At 40.0% G+C, this 17760-nt stretch overlaps 1 protein-coding gene across 3 annotated transcripts in view; it reads left to right on the top strand.

Moving 5' to 3' along the window:
• The window catches only part of IPCEF1 (interaction protein for cytohesin exchange factors 1), a 172869-nt gene that overhangs the window by 148552 nt on the left and 6557 nt on the right, over window positions 1-17760 (top strand). For all 3 annotated transcript variants that reach the window (XM_057310935.1, XM_026505107.4, XM_057310937.1), the window contains exon 11: window positions 10193-10386. In XM_057310935.1, the coding sequence (XP_057166918.1) occupies window positions 10193-10386 (194 nt within the window). The remainder of the gene's footprint in view (window positions 1-10192; window positions 10387-17760) is intronic.

Raw genomic sequence — 17760 nt, forward strand, 5'->3', positions numbered from 1 at the left:
TTAAGGAACTGTGATCTTCATAGAAAAAGATTGTAGGTTTCTTAATGACAATGGCTAAGGCAATCTCTCTTAGGGATATGGTTACACAAAACTGAAGGTGACTTCCCCTGATCTACAAGTCTTCTCGAGAACAGACTCCTACAGGATACACTATTTGCTCTGGGAAGATTCCTGTGTAGTTCTTTGAAATGCTTCTAACCTCATGGTCTCAGATTCATTTTTTTGTCTCTATAATTATATTCTTGGCCATATTTTAGTATTCTGGAGTTGTTTCTCTATTCATCAAGAGCAAGGAACTATGAAGATACCAGCACATATCTGAATTTGCAGCTAGAAAGGTCGATTTGAAGGTCAGTTTTCCAGGGAGACCCTTCTCATCAGGATAAGGTCTTAAGCCTTTGAGGTCTATTCCTGCACTGTCCTTTTGTTGTTAAGTTCTAATTTCTCTCCCTACAATGTTATGCTGTCCTAGTTAAAGCCAAAGCAAATAAGGTTCTCTCTTCCTCAAACTACACAACTATAGTAAGTAATAGATTGAAAAATAATTTTTTAGTAGACTTTTATCTTTCTTGAAGAAATTTTAAGTTCAGAGCAAAATCGAGCAGAAGGTACAGAGATTTCCCATCTGTCTCCATCCCTCTACATGCATAGTCTCCTCCATCAGCAGCATTCCCTCCACAGGAGTAGGATATTGTTACAACCGATGAACGTACACCGATACATCATTACCAGCCAAAGTTCATAGTTTACATTAGGATTCCCTCTTGGTTGTGTATTCTGTGGGTTTGAGCAAATGCATAATGACATTTTTCCATAATTATGGTATCATATCGAGTATTTTCACAGCCATAAAAGTCCTCTGTACCCCACCTGTTCAGCCCGCCCTTCCCTTACCCCATTGGCAATCACTCACCTTTTTATTATCTTCATAGTTTTGCCTTTTCAGAATGTCATATAATGTAATTTGCAAACAAAGGCAGTTTTATTTCTTCCTTCCCAATCTGTATACCTTTTATTTCCTTTTTGTGTTGCATTAGCTAGGATTTTCAGTAGTGTTGAAAAGGAGTGGTGAGAGGGGACATCCTTGCCTTGTTACTGATCTTAGTGGGAAAGCTTCAAGTTACTCACCCTTTATGAAGTTGGCTGTAGTTTTTGTAGATCTTTTGTATCAAGTTGAGAAAGTTCTATTTTTATTTACCGAGAGTTTTTTCCATAAATGGGTCATTATTTTTCAAGTGCTTTTTCTTTTCTTTTTTTTTTTTTTTTAAGATTTTATTTATTTATTTGACAGAGATAGAGACAGCCAGCGAGAGAGGGAACACAAGCAGGGGGAGTGGGAGAGGAAGAAGCAGGCTCATAGCGGAAGAGCTTGATGTGGGGCTCGATCCCATAATGCCGGGATCACACCCTGAGCCGAAGGCAGACGCTTAACCGCTGTGCCACCCAGGCGCCCCTCAAGTGCTTTTTCTGTAGCTATTGATAGGATCATATGATTTTTTTCCTCTTCTTTAGTCTGTTGATGTGATGGATTACATTAATTAATTTTTGGATATTGAATCAGCCTCACATGCCTGGGCTAAATCCCACTTGCTTGTGGTATATCATTCTTCTTATACATTGTTCCATTCAATTTGCTAACATTTTGTTGAGGACTTTTATATCTATGCTCATGAGACATGTTGGTCTATAGTTTTCCTTTCTTGTAATGTATTTGGGTTTGGTATTAGAGCAATTCCGGCCTCATAGAATGAGTGAGGAAGTGTTTCCTATGCTTCTGTCTTCTGTAGAGAATTGGTATAATTTCTTCCTTAAATATTTGGTAGAATTCACCAATGAATCCATGCGGGCATAGTGCTTTCTGTTTTGAAAGGTTATTAATGTTTGAACTTTTTAAATAGAGATAGGCCTATTCATATTATCTATTTCTTCTCATGTTAGTAATGACAGATTGTGTCTTTCAAGGAACTGGTCCATTTCAGCTAGGTTATCAAATTTGTGGGCATAGGGTTGTTCATAATATTTCTTCATTATCCTTTCGATGTCTATTGGAATCTATAGTGATGCCCCCTTTTTCATTTCTGGTGTTAGTAATTTGTGTCCTCTTTCTTTCTTAACTAGCTAAATAATATATATTTTTACTTTTGGCTTATCTAGATACTTGGAATTTAATAAGTATAATTTACTTATTGAGTTTTTAATAATCCAATTCCAAAATTTACTCATTGTGCTAATTTGATAGGATAGGTGAAGGGGATAAAAATGAGATCAAGAATTAACAGTTTGACCAAATAAATGTTTATCAAATATTTATTGAGAATCTACTATCTTCCTGGCACAACTGGCATTTGGAGATATGCGAGTGAATAATAACAGAGACAATAGCCCTCTTGCGTAGAATTTACAATTTGGTATATACGTCTATTATGGCAGGGTAGGGAGACACTTAGGTAAATATAAGAACAGGATGATTTCTGGTAGTGAATAAGTTCTATACAGGAAATAAGGTGGGAGTATATAATAATGGGGGATTGGGGGAAGGACCTTGATTTAGATGATTGGTTGGGGAGGACTTCCCTGAAAAGCTGATCTGAGAGCTACATGGCACAAAGCAACCTACATGTGAAAATAATAGCTGGCAAAGTGCCCCAGACAGAGAGAAAATAAAATGCAAGGGCTCTAGGACTAGCATAAGTTTTGCAGTTCAGGAAACGGAAAGAAATCCAGTGTGCTGGAATAGAGTGGGCAGGGGAAACACAAGGAGGGATTGGAGAAGTGGGTAGTAGCTGGCTTATGTGGCGACTATTGGGTCCTGTAAGGTGTTTGGATTTTGTTCTAAGTGCAACGGAATGATTTTGGAAGCTGGGGAGTGTTCTGATGTGCCTTATTGTTTAAGAAGATTACTTTGCTATATATGGAAAATGGGTATTAGGAAGCTGTAGCAGACCACGTATGTAGTTGTTGAGAGCAGTGAAATGTTGGTGGCCTGCACTAAGTTGATAGTGAAGTGGGGCAGGGAGCAGAAAAAAATGATCATTTGGGATATATCGTACATATAAAATGTAAGAGTATAAAAATCATAAAAGATTCTTGCCTATTTAGTCTATCTCTAGTCTCTAAAATACACTGCCTTAGCTCACAGTGAACATTCAAAGAGTATTTGATGGATGAATTGAGTAAATGAATGGATCAAATGTGCAAGGGAAAGAGAAGAATCAAGGATGCATTATACCTTTTCCAGCACATTCAGTCTCTTGTATTACTAAATATAATTGCAACTCTTAGGGATTTGTATCATTTCCTGGGAAAAGGTTTGCTAGTAGGGATTTAACGCCATAATTAAATACATAACTCTAAATATGTACACTGTGGATTTCCTATAAGGCAAAAAGAAGGATGTTATACAAGTAATGATAGATTACACCAGACTATAATCATTGAAGTAAGGAAAAGAGAGTGCCATCTTAAGAAGGTAAGAGCATTTTTCTACTCCAAACCTTCATTTTCTGCTTAGTGAAATTAAAATAGGTTAATGTCTTCCTTTCTCTCGCCCCACTGCCCCCCCATCCCTTTCCTCCTCTTGCATCTTCTGTTTTTATATTTTGTGCTCATTTGCCTTTATCATGGACTCGTATGGTCGATGGACTCAGCAGTTTATGGAGCCAAGGTTGACATATTTATCTACAGTACATTGGATTTGGATCCTTGAATTTAGGCAATTTTCCAGCTATTTTCCCCTTTTAAGTTCCCTTTCAACCTCTCCCTTGCAAGTATATTTTAGAAAGAAAAAGAAACCCCAAGGAAATGCCTTTCTGTGTGAGCTTGCCAATGTTTTTTTGTTTTCTTAGGATGTGAACAGATACAGAAATTTTATGTCTACATTAAATATTTCACCTAATTATAGGTGCTCTTATGATTGGATGAATACATTTTAAAAACAAATGGAATATTTGTTTTAAGAATGTAGAGCTGCTTATCAGATACTTGGACCATGGACTCAACCTAAGATTATTTTTAAAAATCACTGCCATAAGATGCAATATACTAAAAAAGAACAACAGTAAAGATTGCCCAATAGACTAGGCTTGTTCTTCTCAATAAAAGCAGTAATATGGTAGAAGAGTATTGAGTCACCTTACTTAATAGAAACATCAAATATCCAGGAGAAGAAAGATAAATGACTCTGGTGGAGAAGGTAAATCTAATACCTAATACCTAATATCTAATACCTAAAATCTAATACCTAATATCTAATACCTAAAAAAAAAATGAGGGAAATAAAAATGAAACTACTCTTATAAGTACAAGCACAAGTACTAACTTTATACTTGGAGGCTTTGTCTTGCTCAGTGTGATTTCTCTCTAATAGAATTTATTTTACCGGCTGTCTTTTTTGTTGTTGATGTTGTTGTTTTGTTTTGTTTTAATTCCTTCTTTCCCATCGAGTATTCTTCCAACATTCTATTCTCCATTTCTAAGCTCTTCTATCTTTGTTTTACACAGAGCCCAGACTACCATGACCATGACTCGGCTTCTGCTCCTAATTGGAACTAGATTATCCCCAGGTGCCCAGTTCAGATGCCGAGCAGGGAATCTGATTACCCAGCCTGTCTCCTAGGTTTCTGGCCAGCTTATGAATTTCCTGGTCGGGTGCCCTATGGCCTTGTGAGAACAGAGTTTGCAGTGTAAAACCTGGCCACCTCTGGGTGGGGATTATTCCCTTCGAAGACAGAACAGTGGGAGTAGGGATCTGAACCTTGGTCTGTCTGGTCCAAGTGGCTATCATCTCATTGACTGTGTATTGCCTGATTTGAAATCTTTCTTCATTGGGCTTTATTCAAAAGACAGTTCATCAAATATATTTATAGTATAGCATAGTGTTTAAGGCTGTGGGTTTTAAGTCACAACCTATGTCTGTCACCTTGTGGGTTTGGTCAAAGTTTTTAATGTTTCAACAGTCTCCCTTCTATCAGGGCTAATAATACTTTTTTTCATAGGGTTGTTACAAAGATACTGAGGTCATGTTGGTACAGTAGTTAATATGGTACCTTTTACATACTAAAAACTCAATACCTAAGACTGTCTCCATCAGCAGCAAGAGGAGGCAGTCTCTCAAGACTCTACCATGATAATGTTCTTGATCAGTAGTATCCTTACTGTTAAAATGGATTATCCACATTTGTCTTAGTGACATAATTCAAATTTGTCTGTCAGTATGATTCTAAGTCTTTTGCTATGTTGGAGAGTTGTCAGAATCACTAATTAGAGGAAGCCTGTAAAAGTTTTTGAATCTCTTGGCATCAGGTGTTCTATTAAATAACATTTGCCAAGTCTCAATGGCTACACATAATGTCGAAATGACTATGTAGTTATCTTGTTGTGATAAGTGCCTTCCGTGGTCTTCCCTTTCTCAAACACTTTGAACGTCCCACATAAAGCAGGGAATACTGTTTTCTATGTAAACCTTTCCAAGTAGTCCATGTTTGGGAGCTAACCTTTTCTTCCTTGGGACATCATATAGACTTTTTCAGTCTCAAACAGGGTTCCTTTCAAATTCTGATATGAAATATGGCATGCGAATTTTCTTCGGCACTTATGTTCTAAATAGAAAATAAAAACCACATTCTAGAAAGCACAAGGAAACACCAAAAATAAGATAGTGGGGGAGGCAAAGTTGAAAGTACTGCATTTAAAGAGATAATCTGCATACGGTGTTCTCGACAGCCAAATTCTGGGCCTACGGGAGCATGCCTGCCCTGTCAGAGGCAGACAATAGGGTGGGTTACGTGGGAGGATGGCAAGGGAGCAGCACATTCATCTGGCATAATCTTGGAAAGGAGTGAACTTCCAACCATTAGTTAAAATGTTGTTTTGCCTCGTTTGCTAAAGTCACCAAGAAAGATCCTATTAAAAAAAATTCAGTTTCTTTCTTGAGTCTAAATCTCTACATTACAATGACCTAAGTTTAGAGAACGTTTGCTAGTCAGACCCCTGAGACATTCTGAGCTAGCCTAAGAGGTGTACAGGGTCACAGAGAAAGTAGGTGCTGCTTTCTGGATGGGTCCCTACTTCTTAATTGTAACTCCAGTCCCTTTCTCTTCAGTGAGTTGAAACTGGTGTTACAAGACTAATCGGACAGGCTAGCCTTGCTACACAAAGCATGGTCCATGGGCCAGCAGTTCCAGCATCACGTAGGGCCTTGTTAATAACTTAGAAGCTCAGAGCCATCCCAGACTGGCTGAGTCAGATTCTGCATTTTAACAGGAGCCCTGGGTGGTTGTTCGCCTATTAAAGTTTGAGAAGACTGGTCTAGAAACGCATGGGCCTGCGCAATGTGGAATTGAACTTCTGTCCTAATTCCATCACTGATTTACATTTTGGAAAGATCACTTACTGTTTTTCAAGAATCTCCATTTTTTTTCTCCTCCATAAAATAAAAATAGTTTTCATCTTCCTTGGCAAAGCCTTGGGAGCTAGTTGAGGTAGTTTGTAAAGTGCCTTATGTGGTGGAGGGAGTGAAAGTCCTGTTATTTTATGCAAGAAGAGACTGAGATAGACTCTTGAGAGGAAGGCTAGCAATTGCATTGGAAACACTTGACTGTCAGACAGAATTCATTTCTTTTGCTGCAGAAGACAAGCGAGGCGGAAATGATGGACTTGGCTTCTCTTTCTAGCGCGAGACAGACTAGCGGTCTTTGCTGGCAATCTTTTTCCTTGCTCCTTCTACAATCTGGTAAAATACGATAAATAACCTAGTGCTTCCTAATATGATATTATAATGTAGAACAATATTTACATAAAAACATGAAAGGGAGATTTTAAAACATTACTTAATGCAGAAGCTCCATGAAGGCCCGGGGTTAACACACCAGCACTACCCTCTCTGGAGGGACTGGGAAGACTCTCACCTGGGCTCTGGGGTCAGATGTAAGTTGTATTTTGCTCTGTGCTTATCCCCTTTGGGTCTTTTGCTGTCCTATGAATTCTGTTTCTCATCTGCTTCCGTTATTATTGGGCGTTCATTTTATGGCCCCATGAAGACCTAAGCCCTAGGTGTTAGCAGCAGTAAAGACAATACAAAGCTCCGAGTTGGGTTATGGACATGGTTGGATCACAGGTATGTCCCCTAAGTATTTAGCAATATATTGTACATCTCACGGATTATGACACAAAAAAGCCAATAGGGGTATTTTCTTCACTCCTAACATCATCATTTATTATTTTATTGTCCTTATGTCTATGGGCAATTCTGGAATCTTGTTATTAGAGGTCAGATGTACATAGAGTCTTTCAGTTTCAGGTTTCCCCCAAGAAGGGATGGATGGTTAGAGGCAAGAACACAGCAAGAACATTTACCTTTCAGGTTCCCCCCATCTCCCCAACAGCTTTAACCTTATCTGAGCATACTTGCTCCTTTCCATTATCTCCAGTTTCTAAATAAATTCAAATAGAGAATGTTTTTTGAACATTATTTGGTCATATTTTAGGTGAATTCTGTGTTAACTTTCAGTAATCCCAACAGGTCCACTTTACCTGCGTGTTAATTTTAAAGTTCCACTTTTTCTTGGGAGACTGGAAGATCAAGTTGCACATGAAACACATGCCCACACATGCCCACACAGTACACATACATACCACACACACACACTCCACACATGCATACCACATGCACTCACACCACACACACCACACCACATACACACATACATACCACACACACACACTCCACACATGCATACCACATGCACTCACACCACACACACCACACCACATACACACATACATACCACACACACACACTCCACACATGCATACCACATGCACTCACACCACACACACCACACCACATACACACATACATACCACACACACACACTCCACACATGCATACCACATGCACTCACACCACACACAGCACACCACATACACACATACATACCACACACACCACACATGCACTACACACAGATACCACGTGTGCGCACACACACACATCCCCATATTCTCGTAATTAATGCCCCCAAATTTAAGTCAGGGAAAGGAATGTGTATGGGGGAGAAAGATAATTTCTGATATTTTTAACAGCTCCATTTTGCATTCTCACCAGTAATGTATAAGGGTTCCAATTTCTCCATGTCTTTGTCTCCACTTATTATTGTCTGTCTTTGTAATTTTAGCCATCCTGGTGGGTGCAAAGTAGTATTTCATTGTGGTTTTGATTTGTATTTATCTAATGACTAATGATGTTGAGCACCTTTTCATGTGCTTATTGAGAAAAACTCACTTTTGGTGTGTGTACACAGTCTGAGCCAAAAGTCTAATTGTGTTCAAATGCAGTTTTAAATATCTCCCCCTTTTTGGGGTCTGCTTTGGTAGGGGTTTACTGATTAATACTTTAAGTTAGTCGTAAAGTTAGTTCAACATCTTTGCCCTCTATTTTATGAAAAAATATTGGGAACACCTGTGCCAGCTTTCTGGCAGTAGATGAGGAAAATTTAATTATTGTTTAATGATTTCTATTCTTACAAGTGTAAACTGTAAAGTAAGTCAAGTTTGCTTGATTTTGAAGCTCTTATATTAATATGGTATGAGGCCTCTTTGGTGAGGCCCCTTTTCTCAGTTCTTCTTAATGCCATATTTTTTAGATGGCCCTCTATCAAGCTTATTCTCAGCATAAGACTTGAGACACATAGACACTAAAAAATACATGGTAGAAAAAGAAATCTCACTATGCATCTTTCTAAAAATTATTTTCAGGGAATGAAGGAATAAAGGACCAAAACTCTTAGTGGGATATTAAAGTGATATCAAGAGATGAAGATTTTTCTTTGGGTAACCTATATCTTTTGGGATCCTTTCAGTTGTATGTGACTGAAAACTGCACTGATAGTAGTTTGACAAAGGCAACATTTTGGCTCCCATTAGCTGCAAGAGCTCCAAAAGAATCACCAAGATCCATGTTTCAGCCATGTCCTGTAGATTGGCTCCATTCTTATGATTCTTGGGGTGATCCCTGAAAGCTTCTAACTCACATCATTACATGTTTAGAAAAAAAGAGAGATTGATTCTCTGATACCCCAACCAAAGTCTCAGAACTGAGTCTTCCTGGGTCCAGTTGGCCTGACCTGAGATACATGCTGATCCCTGAATCAATGAGTGTGGCCAGTAGGGTGGAACAGCCATTAGCTTCGCCTAGTTCATGTGGTCCCCCCTGGATCGTATGTGATGTCACTTCACTGGAAGCATTTGGGCTGAGGCTAGAGGTTGTGGTTAAGAAGTGGGGGTGGAAGTGTGTGGCAGCATGAAGAATGATCATTATTTGCTCAAAGCCACAAAGATCACATGGGGATTCCTTTTCTCAAAGGGTAGTTCTAAGAAGGACATTAAAAACTCATCAGGGGAAATGGTTCTCAAGCTTTAGGTTATATATTAGTTTGCTTAGGGTTTGCTTGCCCCACCACTGTGTTTTAGAAGCAGATAACTTGTTTCACAGGTTCACAGATGGAGAGGAATTTTGCCATAGGATGAATCATGCTCGGTTTCTCACCAATACCACATTTAGATGATATTTGGATTAGATTTTGGATTTAGAATTGATGTTGCAATGGGTTAAGACTCTTGGAGATGTTGGGATGGGGTGAATGCATTTTACATGTGAGAAGGATGTGAATTTGGAGGGAGTTAGATGGTGGACTATTATGGGTTCAATTGTGTCCTTCCAAAATCCTCATGTTGAAATCCTAGTTCGGAAGTACCTTAGAATGTGACCTTATTAAAAATGAGGTTGTTGCAGATGTAATTAGTTAAGAGATGTCAGGAGAGGGATCCTCTAATCCAATACAACTGGTATTCTTACAAAAGAGGGAAATTTGGACACAAGGACACACACACAAGGAAGACACCCCATGAAGACTGGAGTTTTGCTGCCACAAGCCAAGGAACTACCAAAATCTGGGAGAGAGGCCTGGAACAGATGCTTCCCTAGTGCTTTCAAAGAGAACATGGCCCTGTCCTAACAAAGTACCATAAACTGAGTGGCTTCAACAACAAAAATTTATTGTCTCACAGTTCTGGAAGTCAGAAGTGTGAGATCAAGGGGTCAGCAGAGCCTTGTGTTAGGATCACAGCATCTGATGTTCTCACCTTGATTTTAACTGGGTTTATTGTAATTGCTTTTTTTTTTTTATTTTAATAGAAGAAACAAAATTGTCTGAAGATGATGAAATGGAGAAACTCTACAAATCGTTAGAACAAGCTAGTCTCTCTCCTCTTGGGGACCGTCGACCTTCAACCAAAAAGGAGTTGAGGAAGTCCTTTGTTAAGCGATGTAAGAATCCATCCATAAATGAGAAACTTCACAAAATCCGAACCTTGAATAGCACATTGAAGGTAAAAAAAAATTCAGATTGTGGATGAACTCTGTGAACGGGGGGCAAGGCTGGTTCTGCAGAGAGATTCAGGCTCACCAGCGTGTTTGTATGGATGGAGGGGAGGGCAGTAAAAGCAAATGCAATCATCTGTAGGGTCAGATGACCTTTGACATCCTTAAAGCACTAGAACATTCACACAATAGCACCCATTTCACTTACCTACAACAGGCCTTGATTTTTACATTCACTTTGGTATAAAAGTTCAAATGCTAAACTCCCAGACCCTTTACCTACCACCATAAATGTAAATGGGGGCTTAAGATAGTCAGCTTGTGAGAATAAACAGTAATATTAAATAAGATCTTGGAATTTCACCTGATTCATTAAAGATAGGGCCAGTCTTCTCTTAACTACATCCAGAAGAAAATCTGTAGATTTCAGATAGAGCCAAGACTTCGTGATTCTCAGCCCTTGGCTCTGGAGCCAGGAAACACCATGAGAGATGGGCAATGGGAAATGTACAGTAGATAGGCCAGCAGATGTTTTCACAATGGGAATGGGGGACTGGGTACAAAATGTACTGAGGCTATTTTCAGCGCCTCCTGAACTAAAATGGTTCTTCAAAACAAAAGCATCTTGCTTTCACATGTAGATTATAACATGAACAGGAGGAGGCCAGGATACTTTGTAAAATAGTCCCAAATTAGCAGAAGATTTATAGATTCTAAAAAGCCTTGATAGATTCTGCAGTATAATTTTGATTTGTATATGTCCTTTTGCATCAAGAATTTGAGTCTCCTTCCAGGAAGAAATACCAGCAATCAAAGGACAAGGCTACAAAGAAATGGCCGAGTGACTCTTAGATGTCCTTGTTAGTCGGTAGAATAGCTAAGCACCCCAAAAGGCTGCAAAAATGAGGCTGAAAAAGAAAAGGCAGAGGAGTATTTTAATTACACAAAGAAAACCCAAATGTAGAGAAATTCTCCTTTATTTAATGATGAAAGACATTGTAGCACTCCTATCAAAGCCAAATATATTATATTCCACGATATGTATGAAGTTGATAAATACGTTTGGTCACTCTATGTAATATACCATAGTATGTTGGGATTTTACTGTCTTATTTGGGATAACCAGTGTGAGTGAATACATTTTTCATTAGACAAATATTTTCTGAATCTTACTATGTCCCAGACTCTGTTCTTGGGCACTGGGAGCATTGAGTGCACCCCACCAGATGGTGGAAACAGAGAGGAAAACAGAATGCAGTGTGTTGAGAGGTGTGGCTGATACAAGTGTGGGTGCTTCGGTAGCCTGGGGGGGGGACGTGGCTGCCTATCTGAGGCCACTGGGGACAAAGTCATGGAGGTGCTGACAACTGACCCATGAGTAAGAGATGAAGAATATCAGGGTGAGAAGGAAGGACTTTCATGGAGGAGGACCTGGCCTAGACAGATGTGTGTCAGGGGAGGATCCATTGCAGCCCATGTTGGGAGAAACAAGAAACAGGCTAAGGAAGGATGGTCAGTTCAGGCCATTTCTAGAAGGAGAAAGACTATGGTTTTAGCTTTCCACAGAATAGCGACTCAAAACTCTAGACTGTCACAGGACCATGCCCTGACCTGGCCACTGGGAGGCCAGGTTTGTACAAAGAATTTTGGTTCTCTGTGACCTCCTGCTCTCCGTGCACTGTGGCCATGGAATTTGTGAATTCAGCAGCCTTTTGCTTTTCTCTCCGTGTATTAGTTATCTATTGTGAGGTAACAGAATACCCCCAAAGTTAGCAACTACAAATAATGACCACTTGTTAGTTCACTTTTTCTGTGAGTCAGAAATCTCCCCATGTGGCTTGGTTGGGTGCTTGTCCAGGTGTCCCACACGCTGCAATCCTGGCATCCACTGGGGCCCCATTCATTCCTCCACCTGGAAGGTGAGCTTCCAGGCTCTGCCGTGTGCTGGTTGGCAGAATTAAGTTCCTTGCAGGTTGTTGGACTGAGGTTCCAGTTGTTCACCCAGTTCCTTGCCCTGTGGAAATACGGTAGCTTCTCCAATGGAAGCTGGCTTTCCTCAGGGTGAGTAAGAGAGCAACAGTAAGTGAGCAAGATGGATCAGATGTGTCTCAGCAGGGACACCACATTACAATGACAGTGTTCTATGCATGAGGAGCAAGACACTGGGTCAGCCCACGTTCAAGGAGGGGAATTCATAAGGGTGGGAATGCTGGGGAGCAGGGAGCATTGGGGGCTGTTGACCACACCCATCTGAAGATCTGTCAGATCTTCACATCTGTCTCTGTGCATTCCTGGAGAGAAGCCCTTTCCACAGATCCCTTAGACCTCACAAGAGTGTAATGCTGGGGCTGGTGAAGCACAATTCATGTTAGAGGGTCCTGTGAACCTCATCACGAGGTAGGAAGACACACTGATGTGGAAACTGGCCTTCTTGGAGAGAAAAAAGCACATCAGCCTATTCACTGGAGAAAGATAATTTGGTATGTTTGATTATTCATGTCAAAAGGCTATAAGAATTATTTTAACTATCTGTAATTGAATCAAATTTCATGATAATTACCTTTAAAATTCCGAGCAGTCAGGATAGTGGTTGCCTTTGAGGAGGAGACAAGAGATTCCGGGAGGGGCCATAGTGTAGCTTCTGAGAGGCTGGGTAAGGGTCCCCTCTAACCTCAGTGCGGTTACACAGATGTGTCCGTTTCATTGTAATTCATCAAGCACAAACCTTTTTATATGTGCCTTTTTGTCTACGTATATTATATTGCGATATAAATGTTTATTTAAAAAACTACTTCAAAACTGCAGTATGAACAAGGAAAGACAACATAGTTTCATGCAGAAACAATGACACTGTTTTAACAATAAGGTTTATATTCGTGATAGGCACATTTCATAAATAAAGAAAAATCCCTACACTGGGATTGTATTGGAACAAATTCTCTTTACGGAAATTCTTTTAGGGAGTTGAGCAAACCATCATGTCATACCCTAAATGTCGATCTTTAGGAATTTCTGGTAATTTGATATCCATTGACTTTTGGCTAAGCCTGTCTTTTTTTTTTTTAAATGAATAATTAGGTGTGCCCGGGTGGCTTAGTTGGTTAAGTGTTGACCTTTAGCTCAGATCATGATCCCAGGGTCCTGGCCTTGAGCCCCATATCGGGCTCCTTGCTCAGCAGGGAGCCTGCTTCTCCCTCTGCCTGCTGCTCCCCCTGCTTGGGCGCCTCTCACAACTCTCTCTCTAATAAATAGGTACATTTTTTAAGAACAATAAAATGAATAAGTAATGGAGCCAACTGAAACTTGTTCTCAGGGTTATTCTGGTCTGTGTCAAAAGAGGAACGAGCCTCCTTGCCCAGCTTCTGTGGTAGAACACGTTTCCAATGCTTGCGTCGTGAGTCAAGTCATGTACTGACTGTTGGGAGTGAGAAAGGAAAGTAGAGCATTGTCTCTCTCATGGTATTTTCTGGAAGGCCTGCCAAACCCTGCCTACCAGAAGGCAAGGAGGCTGTTGTAAATGTAGTTCAAAGCATCTGGTGAGCCCGCTCTACCACAGGGGGAGGCAGGGCCAGCGCGCCGTGCTGCTGACTGGGGTGCCGTGCTGGGAAGCACTACAGAGCCTTCTGTTGTCTCATTAATTTCCTTCCTCTCTAGTCTTATCTACAGTTATTCCTTTTATCCATAAAAGAACTTAACACAAACTTGAGCTAGATGGTAAGAAATTTGAACTATTTAGAGCTGAAGACCATATGAGAAATGTTAGCCCAAAGTTGAAGAGACCTTTTCCTAAAACCTTTGATCAGATTTATAGGGGCGGTTAACTCATTTTGCCTTAAGAAAATCAGTTCTTTAAATTTTGTTAATTTGCAAAGATCTTATTTAATTCTTTCAATAAAATTCTGAAGCAAATGTCAACAATTTTTTTTGTGGAATAAGTTATAGTTTTTAATAATTTTTAAAAAATATTTTATTTATTTATTTGAGAGAGAGAGAGAGAGCGAGCAGAAAGCACAACTGGGGGGGGGAGTGGGGCAGAGGGAGAGGGAGAAACAGACTGCCCCCTGAGCAGGGAGTCCAATGCAGGGCTCCATCCCGGGACCCTGAGATCATGACTCAACTGAGCTACCCAGGTGCCCCTTTAATAATTTTTATTAAGTGTTTTATTTCCATTCCAGTACAGTTAACATACAGTGTTATATTAGTTTCACATGAACAATAAAGGGACCCAGCGCTTCCATACGTGACTCAGTACTCGTCATGAGAAGCACACTCTTTATCCACATAACCTATTTCACCCCAGATGTCAAAATTTCTTAAGAACAAAGCAAAACTCCTTAAACAACTTCATATGAATAGCACTATGGTGATATCAAAGGATGAAAGCTTATTGTGAGGGGAAAGATTATTATTTGAAGTGCAGATGTTGAGAACTCAGAGGGAAGAAAGAAAATTCTCTTGGCCTTGCTTGATTTTCTACAAGCAATCTTTCTAGTTACCCACTTACTTAACCAGTCTTCCCTCTGCTTCTGGTTCTTGGTCAACCTGCTTGTTATCACTCTTTGGTTACTTTCTCACTACACAATTTTTCTTTCCTTCCTGGAATCCAAATATATATTTTAACCTCCATCTATCATCACATTCTTGCTCTCTTAATTCAAAATCGTAAATCCTACCACTCAGATTATTATATAGGTAGTAAAAAAAAAAGTAAAATAAGTAGGAAAAAAGAAAAGAAAATGTAATAAAATGCTTCAAGTAAAACACAAGTTAAAGCTAATTGTAAACAACAAATAATACATTTTTTTTGTGCCAGTGTTTGCGATCATCGAAGACCAGACCCCTCATTTGGGTAGAATAAATGCTACCAATTCTAGAATCCCTAAGACTGTATGCAAATATGTAGATATAAATATCTATCTATATATTTATATATAAACAAATATGACATATATAATAAATAATATGTATATAAAACACACATACATATAAACCTTTTTTTGTTTTGTTTACGGAAAGGATTTCTTCAGGCTTTAAATAGGGTTCATGATATAAAAGAGATTTAAAAACAAATGGATAATTATTCATTCACATTTTATTTCATATATTCATTTTTTCCAGCAAGTATTTAGTGAATGTCTAGCATGTGTGAATCATTCTTTTATGCACTTGGGGATAATAGCAGTGGGCATATCAGACAAAAATGCCTGCCGTTAAGAAGCTTACGTTTAGGTACAAGAAGAAATGAACTAACAACTAACTAACTAACTAACTAACTAACTAACTAACTAACTAACTAAATACATTTTATAGTCTGCTAAGTGATGATAGATTTGATAGAGAATAGAAGGATGAGGAATGCTGATGGATTGATTTTTAATTAGAATAGGCATGAAAAGGCTCTTCGAAAGGTAGAACTTGAGTAAAATCTGGGAAAGGAAAGGGAGTGAGTCAAGGCTATCTGAGGCAGAATGTTACAGTAGAAAGAACAAAAATGCAAGTGCCTTGGGGTGGGAATGTGCCTAGTAGGCTTAAGGAAGAGCAAGGAGGTCCTGTGGCTGGAGTGTTGCAGGAGAATGGGGCCTGGGGAGACCACAGTGGGTCAGAAGGGTAATGAGGGATTATAACTTATGGTGCCTTATTGTCATTGCTAATACTTTAGCTTCTACCCAGTGAGATAGGAAGCCTTGGAAGGTTCTGAACGGAAGTGTGCCGTAGTTTGACATAGTTTGAGGGTAGAACTCAGGATTGGCAGTGAGAGCAGGACGACTGCAGTATTTGGCCTGAGCTACTTTGGAAAGTGGAGTTGTCATTAAATGCTTTGCAAAAGGCCATGATAGGAACAAGTTTCAGCGTGTATTGGAAGTTGGGGTGGGTGATCATGTAGAGAATAATAGGGCATGTAGAGAATAATAGGAGCTTAGTTTTGAAGATTTTATTTATTTATTTGAGAGAGAGAAAGAGAACACCAGAGCATGTGAGGGTGGGGCAGACAGGGTGGGAGAGGGAGAGAGAATCTGGAGCAGACCCTGCACTGAGCAGGGAACCCCATGTGGGGCTTGATCCGACAACCCTGAGATCATGACCTGAGCCAAAACCAAGAGTCGGGAGCTTAACTGACTGAACCGCCCAGGCGCCCCAAGAGGAGCTTAGTTTTTGGACATGTTATATTTGAGATGCTTAGTATGTGTCCAGGTGGAGCTGCTGAAGAGGAAGGTTAGACAAACAAGTATGAAGTTCAGGGGAGAGGTAAGGTTTGCAGGATGCATTTGTGACCCTTTGTATATCGGGAGATTGGGGGACATGAGGTTACATGAGAGTAGCAAGAACACGGATACACATAGCGGAGAGAAGAGGCTAAAGGCTGGGTTCTGGAGCTCTCCAATGTTAAGAGATTGGGCCAGAACGAGGAATCAACAAAGGAGATTAAGAATAACTGGCCGTAGTCCATATGAGAAACAAACTGAGGGCCTCAGAGGGGAGGGGGGTGGGGGAATGGGATAGGCTGGTGATGGGTAGTAAGGAGGGCACGTATTGCATGGTGCACTGGGTGTTATACACAACTAATGAATCATCGAGCCTTACATCGGAAACCGGGGATGTACTGTATGATGACTAACATAATATAATAAAAAATCATTAAAAAAAAAAAAGAATAAGTGGCCGTTTTAGGATGAGAAAAATCAAGCAACTGTGTCATAAAAATGACATGATGAAAGTGTTCCAGAAGGAGTAGGCAACAGTTTTAGGTGTTGTTGATAAGTAAGTTGCAGATAAATAGTTATTGGATTTAGCAACATGGAAGCCATTGATGATCCTAACAAGAGCAGTTTCGGTTGAATCCTGGTGGGTGTGGGTCTATGAGAGAATGGGCATGGTGGCGGGGGGTGGGGAGGAGGGACACGGAGACAAGGAGAAAAGTGGAGCGTTCCCTGGAGCAGAGATGTGGAGTTGAGAGAGAGCTTCAAAGATGGAAGAGGTGACAGCCCGTATAATGATCAAGAGGAGATTGGAAATTAAATTTTTCACAGGAAAGAAGGGAGAATTGCGGGAGTGAATTTCTTGAGTATGAGAGAGTGGGTGATAATGCACAGATGGAGAGATTGGCCTTTGTGGGGAGCACAGAGATTTCATCCAAAAGAACAGGAAGGAAGGCGGGATATACCTGTGTTGATGAAGGTAGCAGGCAATAGGAACTTGGGCGAAGTGTTCTTCTGATAGTTTCCATTTCCTCAAAAAAAAAAAAAAAAAAAAAAAAAAAGCAAGGTCCTCAGCTCTAAGGGAGGATGGGGAAGGAGGTTTGAGTAGAGATGAAAAGTTTTGAAATGGTAATTTGGGAGATTGGGAGAGAAAAGGGGTGGGAAGATATGATGACTGGATAGTAG

The sequence above is a fragment of the Ursus arctos genome, unplaced genomic scaffold, assembly GCF_023065955.2.
Source record: "Ursus arctos isolate Adak ecotype North America unplaced genomic scaffold, UrsArc2.0 scaffold_13, whole genome shotgun sequence".
Lineage (NCBI taxonomy): Eukaryota > Metazoa > Chordata > Mammalia > Carnivora > Ursidae > Ursus > Ursus arctos.